General features: G+C 41.4%; 1 protein-coding gene across 3 annotated transcripts in view; it reads right to left on the bottom strand.

The window, feature by feature from the left end:
• The window catches only part of HECW2 (HECT, C2 and WW domain containing E3 ubiquitin protein ligase 2), a 404,117-nt gene that overhangs the window by 42,148 nt on the left and 343,792 nt on the right, over positions 1-18,177 (bottom strand). For all 3 annotated transcript variants that reach the window (XM_017869298.1, XM_017869297.1, XM_017869299.1), the window contains 3 exons: positions 16,940-17,049; positions 4,794-4,914; positions 3,165-3,278 (listed from right to left, as the gene is read on the bottom strand). In XM_017869298.1, the coding sequence (XP_017724787.1) occupies positions 3,165-3,278; positions 4,794-4,914; positions 16,940-17,049 (345 nt within the window). The remainder of the gene's footprint in view (positions 1-3,164; positions 3,279-4,793; positions 4,915-16,939; positions 17,050-18,177) is intronic.

Raw genomic sequence — 18,177 nt, forward strand, 5'->3', positions numbered from 1 at the left:
TTTTGCTTAAAGCGTGGTATTGGGGTGGGAGTTAAACCGATTTTCCAGGTGTTGTGTGTCTCAGTTCCCCTGGCTAGGAAAAGGGATTCCCTTCCCCACTGCGCTTCCCAGGTGAGGCGATGCCTCGCCCTGCTTCAGCTCTCGCTGGTCAGGCTGCAGCAGCTGACCAGCACCGATTGTCCGGCACTCCCTAGTGAGATGACCGCAGTACCTCAGTTGAAAATGCAGAAATCACCGGTCTTCTGTGTCGCTCACACTGGGAGTTGGAGACTGGAGCTCTTCCTATTTGGCCATCTTGCTCCGCCCCCGAGATTTTTCTACTTTTCTATTCTTCCCCATTTATTTACATATTCAACCATGTATTTATATCAGTATGGATATTTATTTGATACTTTGGTTTATAATCCAATAGCCTTGTATTTATTTTGTTGCTCAAATTATTTCAGCTTTGTCCACTGGGAACTCTTTCAGTTGGCTCCTGGGTTTTTTCAACATACCCCCATGACTGGGATTTTTGAGGATCTCTTTAATCTCTGGCAGACACCAAAAGATGCTTCGGGCTCCATCTTGTATATTTACTGCTTCGTGTTAGAATCAGCCATTTCTCTAAAACCTTGATTCTTTTATCAAAGAATGGTATTAGACACCAAGGTCTGGGTGCCAGATATGTGTGTTTTTAAATGCTCATTACTAGACCTGGACATGAAGAATTTACAAAATGATACATTTTGAGGGGATTAAAATTGGTAAAGGGAAAGTAACAGAAAACCTCCATACAAAACAAATTAGCTGGGTGTGGTGGCACGTGCCTGTAGTTCCAGCTACTCAGGAGGCTGAGGCAGGAGAATCACTTGAACCCAGGAGGCGGAGGCTGCAGTAAGCCAAGATCGCACCACTGCATTCCAGCCTGGACAACAGAGTTAGAGTCTGTCTCAAAAAACAAAACAAAACAAAACAAAAAAACAGAAAACCTCCAGCTCCATTTTTATAGTTCAATGGAAAAATTGGGTAGCTTTTCCCTTTGGGTATTTACTATAATCCAGAAAAAAAGTTAGGGTCATTCATTTTCATGTGATAGGGTTAATGTGTTTGAGAAGGTGGCAAAGGCTAAAAGAGCTCCTTACTTTTATGTAGCACAAGGTTTCTTTCTTTCTTTTTTTTTTTAGCTTTCTATTTTTCCAGCACAATTACTATTTTCATCTCTCAAAAACAGCATATGTATCCTCAGTGCCTCAATAGCAAATTAAAGTACATACCTAATAATTTATGATACTGACCTGACAAAGTCATGAGTCCAGAAATCCAGCTTCAATAAACCATATGCAGAGTGAACAGATTAAGAGATTGTCCCTGTTAACTGAGCTCACAGCTTAACATCCTCTCCCTTGTTTTCCCTCTGATGTCGCAGGAAGGAGACAGGTGATGGAGGCAGGAAGCATTTGGACATCAATGTAATGTAGTCAAATACAGAGGCATCAAGCCCCACTCACCCTGGACCTCCTCCTAGGAACTGATGTCATTAGTACAAGCCATGCAGAGACTGCTTTAGGATAACCAATCATGATAAATGTCTGTTCTATTCAAACTTAAATATCAGTGCTTCCAAAGCCTCTTCCCTATATCTTTGAGATCTCAACAAACTCTGGTCCAACAATGAAGGGAGGCAGCTGGAGTTCTGGGGGAGGAAAAGTATTCTCATCCAAACCAGACTTATTATGTAAGGAAATACTTGGAATCCCATGCATACCGGTGATTAGGCTAACAACATTTGCATTCATTTTCAACTGTGCACCTTCATCTTTAAGCCAACTAACACAAGTCAGAAGTCCACTTATGCACATCAGCAATGAAGGGCTCAGGTCTCAGGCAAACTTCTGTACAAATTTTGTCATGTCATAGTGTGTTTGCACATACTACTTTACCTTAATGTAGGCATAGCTGGGAGACTACACAGCAGTGCATGTGACAAGAGCAGAAGTTATCAGTCATTAGCTGGAATGGGCAAAATGTCCAGAGATAGGAAAAAAATTCAGATGGGCTGGAGTGCAGGAGTATTGCTTAGGTCCCAGAGCTAGTCCAACAGTACTAGATGAAAGACAAAGGGCCTGCATTTGAATCCTGATTTTGCTATTCCCTAGTTCCATCAGTACAGGCAAATTATTTTATAGTTTGGAGTCACTGTTTCATCCACCGTGTACTGAATGGCTGAATTTGTTTAATATCACTAATATGATTCCATAATCGAATATACTTTTATTCCAAGGCATGACTGAGAAGGATAGCCTTAAAATGATCCAAATCAACAAGAAACACAGAAAACACAACCAGACAATTGTATGGTATTAAAAAAATTCCCTCTAGTGGCTGCTGAGTTATGAAGAAGGTGTTGAGACTTGAACCCAGACCTGAAATGAGGAAGAAGAAGGGGTCTGGGAGGGATGACAGCTGGCCTCTTTTAAGGTGATGCATAATAACAGTTATGTCAATTTGGGTGCAATGCTGACACTGTGTAGGAGTCTTCCCAGCTTCATTTCCTAACCCTTATCTAGATGAGCACACTCATGGAAGAGTCATGGAAGGCGGGACATGTTTGTTTATGTTAGGTAGTAATGTTGGTGGTGTGCCGCCCTCCCAAGGGAAGAGAAAAATTGGAGGCAGAGAAATAAGAGCCAAGGCCCAAGAGTTACTTCTGTGGAGGCTTCCGGGTAGAACAGCAAGATTCTAATTCATGTTTCTGAAACTGAACTTATTTAATAGAGGAAGCACGTTCTACTTATCCCTGCAGGGCAGAAAATAAGATCACAGATCACAAAGCAATTGCATAAATGCAATTATTTGTTTTGTTTTGTTTTTTTTTTCCTTGCAAAGCCTTACTTTTTCCCTTTAAGAGAAAGAGAGGTCTGGAGAGAAGAAACTAAACTAGGCTTCTGTTCTCAAAATGATCTAAAGCTACATGTTTTACTAAAGAATTTCTACGTCAAGTGATTTAAAAGCCAGAGGAGACCTTTAAAAAAAAAAAAAAAAAAACCCAAAGGTTTAAGTGTATGAGAACAGCACTTCCTGCCAGAAGGATTTCCTGTTTCAGGCAACCACAGCAACGTGGAGAAACATCCGCCTTGTGGCCACAGCCTATGTTCCACAGGCCACTTCTCTGTTCTACTCACCCTTCCTCCCCGACGAAGGTGACATATAGCTTATTTCTCTGCAGGTCTTTTCTGGAGTAGCCCATAATCTGATTAAAAGCATCTTCTAGTAAGTGATCTCTTCGGATAATTAACCTGTCCATAACGAGACAATTTGGAAAATACAGATTATTACTATACTATTAAAGATAATTTACTTATCTTTCTAGAACATTTCCATTTGCCACAATTAACTAGGTAAGAAGAATGTTACTTAATGTCATTGCTGTCTGCAATAAAGTACACATTTGTCTTTAACTCTTAACAGCATTAGCAAAAGTTACATGAGAGAATCATTGGTAAATAGAGCACCCTACCTATGATCTGTGAGAACAACTGAAGAATCCTATCTAAATGGTCAAATCAGTTTATCCCAGAACAAAAATGATCATAAAACACCACCACACACACACACACACACACACACACGTTTTGTTAAGTAAAGCAAGAACAACTCTATGAGGCAATGTTTTAAGCCTCAATGCACTTAGACAAGGAATTCAATTATTAAGTGTCCAGCGAGATGACTGTGAGAACAAAGAGGAAAAAAAAATTCTCAATGTCCTCCAAAGCAGTGGAGTTTCCAATAGTTAATTGTTAAATTAAGTGAATCCTGACAGTCCCTAAGGGAGAGATACAAACGAACGATGTGTGTGGCAGGTTAATCTACTTGTGATGATGACAATTAAAGTCATCCTTCCATAGATACCAATTTGCTCTTCACGTGAACGGTAACAGGCAGAGAGATGATAGGGAGGCTGAATGCGTGACAGCTGGATCATTCTAGACCTTTGTAAATTAAGTGTGAGAAAAGTAAAGCTCAGAGAAGTATGGTGTTTGGGCAGGCTGATGATTTCTTACGGCAATGGAAGTGAAATTTAACCAAGCAAGCCTTCCTGTGGGTGGGGCAGTGAGCCGTGGGGCTGCTGTTGGTCTGGTCTCTGGACCCTCTCTCAGGCACCAACGGTCACAGGGGAGCTCCAGTGGAGACCCTCCCTCCTCTGTCCTCTCTCAGTGGCGGAGTGATCTCCAGTGGGGACGTGGGACAGGGTTGAAGGCAGGGAGAGAAAGAAGGGTAAGCAGGGAATGGAAACAATTGTAGGCCAAACAACATGATGATGTTTCGGTTTCCCCATCTGAAGGGAGGAGGCAGATGAAGAAAGGCAGAAACGACATTCATGACATGTTCTGCTGTGAAGTTTGTTTGTTTCACAGAACTGAACAGAGCTGAGCACTATTCCTGCACTCAGGTCAGTTCAGGAGACAGAAGCTTGTAGTGAAGGACATTGAGATGGCTTTATAGCTAATGAATATACTATGTACCAACAAAGAGGTACTTTTCAGAAAAAAAAATACATCAGCCTTTTATTTTGCTTTTATTTTTACATGAAAAGGCAGTGTCTTCACTGCTTGTTTTAAAATGTTAAGCTTAATCATGTTTCATTCCAGGACTATGTTTTAGATGATCCTATAATTTACAAATGCCGAAATAATTATGCCAACTAAAATGAAGGCTAGTCATCCCAAATCACAATCAATTTCCTAGAGGCCCAACTGTGCCCTCTCCTTTCACCATCTATACATTATGTGGTTTGTGTCTCTTTGACTTACTTTAACTTCCCTGGGCCTTGTCCATATCCTTTAGTTTCTAACTTCCTGTAAAAGTTCCTCAGTTTGGCTTCGAAATCCCGCTTGTAAGGGGCTGGAGCCCGGGCATTGGCACGCTGGGTACCTACAGCAAACCACAGAGAGAGGACAATATGAATTTGTGCATCATCCTTATGTTCATCACATCACCATGGACAAAAGCTATCACAATCAACAAGTCCAATGAGGCAACTGTCTTAACTTCTGCATTTGAAGGATTAACTTCTGCAACTTGAAGGATATAACAAACCTCAACCAGGGTCTTAAGTGACGTCTTCTTTGTGGCATTTTGGTTGAGAATTAAAATCCTGTTTGAATAGTTACAATGGTACCCATGTGTTTCTCAAGTATGGTTCCCCTTTTCAGTCCAAACTAATATGAGTCAAACAGAGTTACTCATGTCTAGTAGTAACTGTTAGGATGAAATGTCTTTGCTTGCTGCTGAAATGATATAATGGCAATTAGACAGGAAGTTGCAATGTAAAGTATGTGGTATATAAGTAAGTGGCATTAAGAGTGAGGTTTTAATCATTCACTCTAAATTCCTAACCAAAACTCCTCACAAAACTTCTTCTTTTTTTTTTTTTTTTTTTGAGATGGAGTCTCACTCTGTCACCCAGCAGGCTGGATTGCAGTGGCGTGATCTTGGTTCACTGCACCCTCTGCCTCCCGAATTCAAGCGATTCTCCTGTTTCAGCCTCCCAAATAGCTGGGATTACAGGTGCCTGCCACCATGCCTGGCTAATGTTTGTATTTTTAGTAGAGACAGGGTTTCGCCATGTTGGCCAGGCTGGTCTGGAACTCCTGACCTCAGGTGATCTGCCCACCTCGGCCTCCCAAACTGCTGGGATTATAGGCATGAGCCACTGTGATTGGCCTACAAAACTTCTTTTAGATATGCACTATCACCAAGAATGATTTTAGACACATAATTACATAAATTTCATATTGCAGGGTAAAGTCTTAATATAACACATACTTACAAAAGGCAACTGTCTCTGGGTTGCACAAAGAATAAATAATATTAATATTTATTGGATTCTTCTTTTTTTTGACATGGAGTTTTGCTCTTGTTGCCCAGGCTGGAGTGCAATGGCACAATCTCAGCTCACCACAACTTCTACCTCCCAGGTTCAAGTGATCCTCCAGCCTCAACCTACCGAGTAGCTGGGATTGCAGGCATGCACCACTACGCCTGACTAATTTTGTATTTTTAGTAGGGACAGGGTTTCTCCATGTTGGTCAGGCTGGTCTCGAACTCCCGACCTTAGGTCATCCACCTGCCTCGGCCTCCCAAAGTGCTGGGATTACTGGTGTGAGCCACTGCACCAGACCATTTATTGCATTCTTTTTTTTTTTTTTTTTTTTGAGACGGAGTCTCGCTCTGTCACCCAGGCTGGAGTGCTGTGGCTGGATCTCAGCTCACTGCAAGCTCCGCCTCCCGGGTTCATGCCATTCTCCTGCCTCAGCCTCCCGGGTAGCTGGGACTACAGGCGCCGCCACCTCGCCCGGCTAGTTTTTTGTAGTTTTAGTAGAGACAGGGTTTCACCGTGTTAGCCAGGATGGTCTCGATCTCCTGACCTCGTGATCCGCCCGTCTCGGCCTCCCAAAGTGCTGGGATTACAGGCTCGAGCCACCACGCCTGGCCATTTATTGCATTCTTAACATGTGCCAAGTACTGAGAATATCTAGATTATATAAGGATATTTCATACGTTATTCAATGGCAATTATCACTAATAAAATGTAAAAGTAACATTGTTTCTCTTTCTTTCTTTTCTTTTTTTTTTTGACACGGAGTTTTGCTCTTGTTGCCCAGGCTGGAGTGCAATGACATGATCTTGGCTAACCCAACCTCTGTATCCTGGGTTCAAGCCATTCTCCTGCCTCAGCCTCCTGAGTAGCTGGGACTACAGTCTTGCACCACCACGCCCAGCTAATTTTGTATTTTTAGTAGGGACGTGGTTTCACCGTGTTGGTCAGGCTGGTCTCGAACTCCCGACCTCAGGTGATCCACCTCGGCCTCCCAAAGTGCTGGGATTACAGGCATGAGCCACCACACCCAGCCAATTGTTCCTCTTTCCATAGAAAAATCTGGTTTTGTGTCACTGGGTGACTAAGCAGCAGGATGGGATAGAAAACTGATGATGAATATGGAAATCAGACACACAGCCATGACAAAAACACTGGATATTTCCACTAAATATTTCCCAACCGATGAAAGAAACCAGAAAACAAAAGCTGGGAAGTCTTGTTCATTACATACCATGTAAGTTCATTAAAAATTTCTTTAACAAATGAGTGAACTAAATGGTTGTTATTCATAGTGAATACTGTGTTAGGTTCACCAATGGATGTCCAAAATGAATAAGGTGAGGTTGCTGGAGTGGAGTGGGGAAACAGAAATAAAATGTCAAACAAGAGAATAATTAAGTCCTGAACTAGGTGGTATATAGACTAGAAAGCAGAGGGAGCAAAGCTATACCCCTGGGGCTATACCTAGTCCTATAGATACCCGTTGTTTGCCCCATAATCTTTTTTGAAGATTTTAAATTAATTGCCAACATTTACAAATTAAATTTCAAATTAAAAAATTCCAGATTATTATCTTGAAAATTATTTGGGAAATCTTGTAATGACTGGCTTGCATGTCCTTGGGGATCCAGCGGGCAGCTGCAGCTACTCTGTTAGACGAAGCATGCTGTCACCACTCCGCGGCAGTCACTCAATGACACGGCTGCCTGTCCCCCAACCCCCACAAGCATTTGTTAAGATTAGTGTTATACAAAAGTAATAGTAATGTTAGAAAAAAGAAAGGAGTATAAGTAGAGATCAAAGTGGAAAAGGCCTTAGGGAGGAAGCTTAACTGGAACCACACCTTGCAAAAGAAGGAGAATTTATATTCTATACTGGAATAGAGCAGCAAGAGCTGGCATGAGCACTGTATGTGTGTTCAGAAAACGCCAAGAGAACCAAGCTAGCCTAGAGTGGAGGAGGAGTGCTGGGAGTAAATGGGAAATGAAATTGATCAGAAGGGTTGGAGCCAAATTACGATAAGAATTTTTAAAACCTAGCAGAGGAGTTTGGGCATGACGAACTGAACAGTGCCTTTACAGGTTCTTGAGCAGGAGAATAACATACAAGTGGTGTTTTATTTAAGAAATTATTTTTCAGAGTGTGTTGAGTAAATTAACGGTGGGTAAGAGGAAAGAGCCCCAGTTAAGAGTTGTTGCAGTAATTGAAGCCTAAGGGGATAAAGGACTAGACTGGAGTGGGTGACTCAGCGAAATTATCTACCATGTGAAATATGCACTGGGAAAAGAGTAGATAAGCAAGGAAGAAGAATGGGAAGCATGATGATAATATAAAGTATATTTACACAATAACAACAGGTATTACTTGTTAAGCGCCTGCTATACATTACAGATGATACACATTACACAGGGGATCTTGAGAAATCCTCACAAGTCTACGAAGCGGGTATTACTAGGACCATCATACACCACTTTGCAACTAAGGAAAATGAAGGTGCAGTTTCCTGTCCAAGTCATATTCCAGTGACAGTAGATTTGGGATTTGAGCCAGGTCTATCTACCTGATGCCATGAAGAGTGTGGGAAGTGATGCAGGTGGACAAGGGCACGTGAAACTTTATACATATTGACTTGGATATGACAGCTGACTAAATGCCCTAGAGACTGAAAAATGCTGGGCTGGAATTGGGGTGAGAGCTCAGGGCCACACATGTGGATGAGCTGAGTTTGTGTGTTTATGGCACTTTATGCAGTGACTGTTGCATAAGAGATCTCACATAGGTATCAGCTGTTGTTATCTGCATAGAGGTGAATACTAAAGATGGGGAAATGAGTTGAGATTTTAGTAATGAATCTGTACAAAACTGGCTATTGACCAACAGTCTGTCTGGAGATCTGTTTGTATAGTTAGGCAAAGAGCTGAGTTATGTCAGAAAGCAAGCAAATAAGCTTGACTTTAAAGATCGGGGAGGCAGAGGAGACTTCCAGGCAGGAGTTCTCAATCTTGACTGCACGTTAGAATCCCTTAGGAAGCTTTTAAAAATTCCAATGTCCAGGCCACACCCAAGACGCATGACATCAAAATGTGTAAAGACCCAGAATGTGGGGTGGGACCCAGGCATGAGTGTTAAACACAGGTGTCCAGATGATTCCAACGTGTAGCTATGGCTGAGAACCACTATTCCCTCATTGGAAGGTCAAACATCACCAATGAAACACATGGGCAGCATCCAGGGACTAACACAGGGCAAATGTTTCCCGGGTACCGAAAGGCATCATTTGCAATACAAAAGGAACATTATCTGCATGAACACAAGTCTGCTGTCCTAGATGGATGAGGGATAGGACAGTGCAGTTCAAGTCCACTCAGGGGTGGCACAGTCAAGGTGTCAGTGCTCCAGTCTGAGAAACTGCAGACTAGAAAACCCAGACAGTGCAGAACGCAGCTGTAATGAATCCACTTTCAAGAGCAAAATCATTGACAAGAAAGAGAAAAATGAAGGACAAAGAACTGAATTAAAATATTTTAAGACACAAAAGAAACGTTTTGTTTTGTTTTGTTTTGTTTTTAGACGGAGTCTCACTCTGTCGCCCAGGCTGGAGTGCAGTGGTGCGATTTCGGCTCACTGCAAGCTCCACCTCCCGGGTTCACGCCATTCTCCTGCCTCAGCCTCCAGAGTAGCTGGGACTACGGGTGCCCGCCACCACGCCCGGCTAATTTTTTTGTATTTTTTTAGTAGAGACAGGGTTTCACTGTGTTAGCTACGATGATCTCGATCTCCTGACCTCGTGATCCACCCGTCTTGGCCTCCCAAAGTGCTGGGATTATAGGCGTGAACCACTGCGCCTGGCCAAGAAACATGTTTTTTAAAGAGCTGATTACTTTGAAACACAGCACAGAAAGTAACTACTCCTGTATAATTTGAGATGCTTGAAAGGATGTGGGAAATGCCATAATGCATTCCATCAATATCAATACAGACACAATAAAAATTAGCTCTGATTCTGTTTATACTCTAGGTAAAGGGATTTAATTATAAAAACTCTGAGACAGCAATTGTTAAATGCAAAAATTCTTTTGCTCATAGTTCCATTAGGAAAAAAGTCATTTACACATTACTTCATTTTTTAAATTACAGTAAATTGGCCAGGCGCAGTGGCTCACGCCTGTAATCCCAGCACTTTGGGAGGCCGAGGTGGGCAGATCATGAGGTGAGGAGATAGAGACCATCCTGGCCAACATGGTGAAACTCCGTCTCTACTAAAAATACAAAAATTAGCTGGGTGTGCTTGTAGTCGCAGCTACTTGGGAGGCTGAGGCAGGAGAATCACTTGAATCCAGGAGGCAGAGGTTGCAGCGAGCCGACATTGCACAACTGCACTTCAGCCTGGCAACAGAGTGAGACTCCATCTCAAAATAAATAAATAAGTAAAATTACAGTAAATTATGCTGTTGGCCTTTGTCAAATTCTTAATACAAGTGAGGTATAATTGCCAAGAAATTCCAGAGCAGGAGTGATGTTACTTCCACTTTGGAAATACAAAATGTTCTTGGAAGATTGAGGTAATAAAATTGTATGGGAACTACAACTGTAAGTGAAGTTCTAGGTTATAATACTTTATAAGACAGAGGAATTTCATAGTCTTTACAGTTCTAAAGAAAATCAGATACAAAAGATCCATGTTATATCTAGAAAGTGATCAAATGAAGGGCTGACTTCATGGAGAGTCAGCATTTTGCTAATACTGTGCAGGAAAAAATTTCAGTAACAGATACTAGGGAGTTTTTGCTTTGTCATTGCAGGCAGGTCTAAAAAAGCTTCTATATTGTATTACCCTATTTTCATATACTGTTACAAAATTGCATAATCATATACAAACTGAAGAATTCTATCTGACAAAATATTTCAGAAGACACTAGAAATAGCTTGGCATCCAACTCCCGGGCAGTCTCAGTCTTTTTTGATTCTGGGTGTGTGACCCAGAACCTGCATTGTTCTGATGACTAGCACTGGTTCTCCACATTGGACAGGGGCTGGATCTTAGCCTGATCCAGCATGGCTCCATGCCTCTGTCCTGGGACAGCTCAGAAGCTTACCTCTTTCCTGGTTCACTTTCAAAAAATCCCTATGACATTTAAAACAAATGCCCTGTGAGTGAATGAAAACAAAACGTCAAGCACTACAATAATTTCTGGAAGGCTCCATTTTCTGGAACATAGCTCAACACTGGAACTTAAGAAAAAACACGTCCAAATCCCTGGCACAAAGCACAAGCACTGAAGACCTGGCATTTTTGCTTTATTCTCTGAGTAGTAAAAGGCCCTCAGGTCATTTCTTGGAGCTTGCTGATGCTCATGTACATACAATTTATTGAAAATAACTTAATGCTCTGACTTCTCAAACCTTGACAGAGATCTTGGCAGGGAAGTGATTTATTAAAAGGAAATGTAAAGGGTCTGCCAATAGCAGGCACCCTCTGACAGCTCTATGGGTGAGGACAAGGGAGACTAACAACAACAAAAAGTTAAGTCTTTACATTATGATAGAAACAGTGTCTGGGGCTTTCTTTTGGTCTCTGGGATCACAACTTCCCCATCCCTAACCACCCAGGGAGCATCCTTCATTTGTGCAATTTGGTTCCTAGATCATCTTTGTAGGGCTGAGTCAAGGGAAGGGATCAAACACCTTTTCTAAAAACAGGTCTAAAGCTATTTCAGGGACTGTAGGAAAGGTGGGGAAAGGGAGAGGACAGATGAGAGAGACAGAGAGAGAGAGATAGAGGGAGAGAGAGAGAGAGGAATAGAGAGGGAGGAAGGGAAAAACGAGAGTGAGCAGAGAAGAGGAATTGTGAAAAGAGGAGAAGATGACATAAACAGCTGGTAAAATGCTAAGACTTTGTGGTGGGAGAGAGAAAACGAAGATTATTAAGGGTACACAATGTGTTGGGAGAAATAATTCCCTCTCACAATCCATCCCCTCAAGACAACCTTTAGTAAAGACCCCCAAGGCTCTTCTGTGCTCTCTGAGTGTTTTACTTCTGTTGAGGGTGACTTTCTGCTGGTGCTAGTTTCCAGGGAGTCCAGCTCTAGTCAAGTAACAAGAGCTCTGCATCATGATTCATGGGCACAATGATTCCCCCAAACCATGAAATATCCTCAATGTGCTGTGTATAGGAAAGTAAAGAGAAATATAATACATTTATGAAAGAGTTTCAGTAAATAGTGGGTTAAACAACTTCTCATACAGTTAAAATCATAGCTTTGGTTACCTGGAAAATCCACATAAGAGAGCGCATCTCCAATAATATCAGATAAATTAAGTGTTATTGCATTTAATTTCCTAGAAATGTGCAGCTTATATAAACTTCTGGGTCCCATATTTGGCATAATAAGCCACATGGTGTTTGGAAAGATCTTTTCCTTCTGGCATCACTGAGGTTGGGATTGGCATTATAATGGTCCTAGAAAAACAAACCTTCACATTCCAAAATTTTGACAAATTTTGGTGAGCACTCTAACAGCTGCAAAAAGCAGTGAGTCAAAGTTTCCAAAGCCCCTCTCTCTTCTGCACTTGAAAATACATGTCAATGTGCTTGGAATGAGGAAAAGTGTGGAAAGTTTACCAGGTTCCTAGGAATTCTCAATGAAGATCATTAAAATTTATTACTGTCATAATTTTCACGATATTATTCTCACACCACTAAAAGGGGTGAAATTATAGGAGGATCAGACCACTTCAAAAAATCTGTTTGAAATGTTGCTTTCACAAAACCTTCAGGAATACTGGTAGAAGGAGAAGCTATTCAAAGAAACAGAAGATTCCTCCAGAGGGGAAATGAGGTTAGGTAGGCCTGCCCTGGTATCATGTGGAATTTGTTATAGTGACTTCCACTGATATCAGGCCATACAACCCAGTTTCAAGATCAAACAAAGCCCACTGAAATAGAGTAGGCCAAAAATATGGAGATGATTCTTCCTGAAAATTAAAACCACCACAAACACTGCTAGCAATTTAGATATATTTGGGTTACACATGTCTTTGGAAAATGTTTAACTCTAAATGTAAGTTTCTAGAATGGATTTGTCACCAAGGATTACTCATGTGCATTTGCGATGCTAAATGAGGAAGTAAACTTAGCCACATTTAGAACACTCATACAGTCTTGAAGAACGTGTACAGTCTTCAATGCATGCCTTTAAAGGGCACGGAAGGGGGAGCATCTGGCGATCTACCTTTTCTTCAGGGAGGACAGGCCACACAAAAGGCCTGGAAAAGGACAGCCTTGACTGGCACAAGCAACAATCCACATGGCTTCACCTCTTTAACCATAAAACATAGGTAAAAGGATGGTCCACTTTAAACCCCAGCATAGGCTCTTACTAAGACAAAGACCACTCTGAATGATTAAATATCTAAGCAGACAGCTCTGCAAATCAGCGTCTGTTTGTTCCAGTTATTAATGGTTCAAATGTGAACAAACTATACTTCTCAGAATCAAATTTCCAGAAAAAAAGAAAGAAAAAGCGACACATTAACCTTTATTGGCTACTTGTTATGTTCCAAGCACCAACCAAAGTGTTCTCCAAAAATAATCATGAGAGGTGAGGTAATTATTATTATCCATATTTTACAGAAAAAGAAATCCAGGCTCAGGGAAGGAGGTACCCTGCCCAAAGTCAGATAGCTGCTAAAAGAATGAGGCCAGTTGGGAATTTCATGAAGTTTTCCCCTAAACTTTAAACCTACCTGTAGTGTCATACACTTTCTTTCAACCTGTGCCATCAAAACAGGTATCCCTATTTTGTTCCAAAGTTGGCTGTGTTTCTGCCTTCAGTGTCATGCTGTTCATGAGCCTTATTCCACAAACCACTTTCCTTCCACTCACTTCCTGTGTCCTCTGCACACGTATGCTCAACTTCCCAACCTAAAATCCCTTCCCTCTCTCTTCTCCTAACTACTGTTCTATTTTGCTTTCTTTTCACCTCCAGATTTCGTGAAAAGAGCATTTGACTTCTGCTTCAGATCCTGTATCATTCTGTCACCAACCAAGATCTGGTTTATAACCTATTACTTCACAGAATCTCTTTGGCAAAGACCATTTATAACATCAAGATTTTCAAATCTAAATGAGGCCTCTTTTCAGATCTCATCCTTTTCAGACGCCCCACCCCCGTTTTGAGACAGGGTCTCACTCTGTTGCCCAGGCTGGAATGCAGTGGTGTGATCATGGCTCACTGCAGCCTCGACCTTCTGAGCCCAAGCAACCCTCCCACCTCAGCCCCCATGAGTAGCTGGGACTTCCTGAGCCCTTTGAGCATATGGCTCTACTGACCACTCCTCTGTGAAACCCGGCTCCCCTGAAAAGACTTTCCTAACTCTATTCAAAATCTGTTGGCTCTCTTTCTTTCACTTGCTCCTCTGTCTCAGTTCATCCCTTAAATATTGAGGTTTCTCATGTCATCACCCACTATTTCCTCTCCTTTTCAATGACTTTCTCCCCAATTGCTCTAATCTATACTTTAGGTTTCAGACGCCACCAGTACACTGAACTCCTTGTTTTCAACCTCCCCTGTGCACCATGGCTGCCATTTTCAGCTGTCTTTGGGAATCTGCCATTAATGGCCCAAAGATTTCTCAATAAAACTTGCCCAACACCAAACTTATTCAATCTTCCCATTTGAGTCTAACCATTTCCCCTTCTTGGCAGAGGGTGCTACCATCTGCCTGGTAGCCTAGGTTGTGAGAGCCTTTGAATCTTCCTTGACTCTTCCCTACCTCTACTCAAAGTCCTGATGTCTCTGCAACCTACATATCCCTTCAATTCATTCCCTGGTCTCCATCTCCACTGCCTAGTCCAGTCTTTCATCATGTTACTCTGGCTAATGAAACAGCCTCTCTGAGAATCTGTCTCCGGTCTCTCATTTTCTAATTTATCCTCCCAATTGCCACCAGACTGACTGATCTTTGAAAAACAGGATATTATTGGTATTCCTCTGCTTATACATTTTCAGTGTCTTCACATGGACTATAGAATAAGGCTGTCTGGTTATGGTGGCTCACACACTTTGGGAGGCCGAGGCGGGCAGATCACTTGAAGTCAGGAGTTTTGAGATCGGCCTGGCCAACATGGTGAAACCCAGTCTCTATTAAAAATACAAAAATTTGCTGGGCATGGTGGCACGTGTTTGTAATCCCAGCTACTGGGGAGGCTGAGGCAGGAGAATTGCTTGAACCTGGGAGGCGGAGGTTGCAGTGAGCCAAAATCACGCCACTGCACTCCAGCCTGGGCGAAGAAGTGAGACTGATTCAAAACAATAATAATAATAATAATAATAATAATAATAATAATAATAATGATGATGCTTCAATGACCAACCAGCCCTAGCCTACCTTTCCAAACTGAGCTTTGAGAACTTCCCTTCCCTTGTATCTATTAACTACACGTGTATCTATTTCCTACACTACTTGCATGCTTCTATGGCTTAGCTTATGTTACCTGATATGGTTTTTTTCGATGTTTGTTCCCTCTAAATCTCATGTTTAAACATAATCCCCAGTGTCAGAGGTAGGGCCTTGTAGGGGGTGTTTGGATCATAAGGGTGGATCTCTCATGAATGGCTTAGCACCACTCCCTTGGTGATGAGTGACCTCATAGGAGATCTGATTGTTTAAAGGTGTGCGATACCTCCCCGCTGCTCTCTCTGGCTCCCACTCTCACCATGTGACATGCTGGCTTTCCATCACCTTCTGACATGAGTGGAAGTTTCCTGAGGCCCTCAACAAAAGTCAAGCAAATGCTGGCACCATGCTTGCACAGTGTGCAAAACCATAAGCCAATGAAACCTCTTTTCTTTATAAATTACCCAGCCTCAGGTTTTCTTTATACTTACACAAGAATGGCCCAACACATTACCCTCTTTACTAGAATACCCTTCTTTCTTTGGTCCACCTGGTAAACTCCTATTCATCATCCTTCAAGGATCCACTTCATACTTCCCCAAATACCCCATCCCCAGCCCTGAAAGAGTAATTGCTCCCACAGCTGTGTTCTCATACATTTCGTCATTACAGGACTAACTACAGAGCTTCACAGAGTCATTTGTTGACTCACTGCCACACCACGAATTCTTCAAAGGAAGAAACTGTATTATTCATCTCTGTAGTCCTAGAGTCTAATTCAGTGCTTGGATCATAGTTGGATGCTCCATAAATCTGTGTTAAATGAACAAATAAATAGATCTTTTCCTGTTTGCAGTACCCAATCAGGCTGCAGCTTCATTATCATTGCAGTATGTGAAAACACATGTTGTATATACCAAAGAACATAGAGCAGCTTAGTGACACATATGGAGTTTGCATTTCTACTGAAATCGTTTTCAATTGTGATAGCTGTTAAAGTGTGAACAATGCATGGCCTATAATAAGGACCTATATACAGCTGATATTCTGTCAACATCATGACTGCCTTCATTTTCAAAGCTTATTTGCCAAGCTGCATTTTCTACCATTTGCTCATCCACCCATTCATCCACCCACTCACTCACTCATTCATGCCTATCTCTTTCAAAAAGAGATTGAATGTACACATTTCAGTTTACCTATCAATATGTTCTATTTGCCAATCCATCTCTGTTCTATCTAATGCAATTAATGAATACTGTAGGAAAGAATGTCCAAGTCTATTAAACTGAATAATTTCAATTCCATACTATTTCTTGAGAGTGGAGACTTTATCTTCATTGTATATCAAAAAAGTTCTCTTCACTAGAACTTTCTAAAGTCAAAAAGCAACCTAATATTTTGTGTCCTGATATTGTATGACATAACATCATGAAAAGTAAATTCTATATCTGAGTATGTCATACCACTAATCCTCCTATTCATTATCTCTTTGTCAAAATGAATCCTCATGGAAATAATCCACTCTTAAGAGACAGGAAATGCACAATGTATCTATGCTAACACCAAAGATGTACCTGAAGTGTTCCCTTCCTGTCCTGTCTTTAGGGAGGAGAGAACATCTGGCTTGAAGGTTCACTCCTCAGAGAATTCACTGCGAGCAGCAGGTGGACTCACCTGGTGAGTTCTGAGGAGATGACACGGGAGAGCCACGTGGGGACTGACAGTAGCTGGGGTAGAGTAAGGCATGTGGAGGCACATATGACATTATCTCTTCTTCAAATAAGCTGGGGAAAGACAAGAAGCAAAATGGGTACTTCAGCCAAAGTAGTGCTGAAAAGCCTAAATCCCAATGGGGTAGAATATTCCATCCAAGATCGGGTTTACATCCCAAAGAGAGCACCTACCCCCTTTCTCTTGCAGGTAATTCTTGGGACAAAATGGCTGGCTGTGGTACTTTTTGTGAACCCTGTGGCTATTTGACTGTGTTCCTACCAACTTCGGACAACGTGATTTTATTTTACTATTTCAATATATAAGTTTGAGTGTACATGTTTGTTTGAAAATCATACTTGGGTTTTCAGATTTGGAAACAGGATTCCAACACAAAATAGAAAATGTTTATTGAGAACTCATCATAAATACACAAAGTATGTTATATATCCTCATTCCAATAAATAAACAATAGGGTCTCAGCCTTCCAAGGGCTTAGGATCTAACTGGATAATTAAAAGCAAAATAAAACAAAACACATCCTAAATAACTACAATCACAAAATAATTAGCTCCCTTGTTTACCCTGGCTACTATTTTTCAAATGTGAGGATTTAGATCTTAGACCATTTAATTGTCTTCTTTCTTCTCCATATTGAAATGTCTGTTTATGATATTCTCCTAAAAGAGAGTAACCAGAGACCTGAGCTCTATTCAGCTGTACAAGACAGTGTCAATTTGTACTCCAACAAGTCTGTAGAAACTGCAATGCCACTAAGCCCAGACAATACGAGAGTTCTTATGTATCATTAGGTATTTCAGACTTTTGGACTTTTACAAATCTAATAGCATGAAATGGTATCTCATGATTTGAAACTACACTTATAATTACTAGCATCTTTCCATGGGTTTATTGGCTATTCACACTTCCATTTCTATGCCTTTTCATATCCTTTAACCATTTTTCTATTGGGTTCTCTTCTTTTAAAGGCCTTCTTTATGTATCCACAATCTGGTTTTCTTTCTTTCTTTTTTTTCTGAGACAGAGTCTAGCTCTGTTGCAAGGCTGGAGTGCAGTGGCGCGATGTTGGCTCACTGCAACCTCCGCTTCCTGGGTTCAAGTGATTCTCCTGCCTCAGCCTCTCAAGTAGCTGGGACTACAGGTGTGAACCACCATGCTCAGCTAAAATATATATATATATA

This window comes from Rhinopithecus bieti, unplaced genomic scaffold (assembly GCF_001698545.2).
Source record: "Rhinopithecus bieti isolate Rb0 unplaced genomic scaffold, ASM169854v2 scaffold_2572, whole genome shotgun sequence".
NCBI lineage: Eukaryota > Metazoa > Chordata > Mammalia > Primates > Cercopithecidae > Rhinopithecus > Rhinopithecus bieti.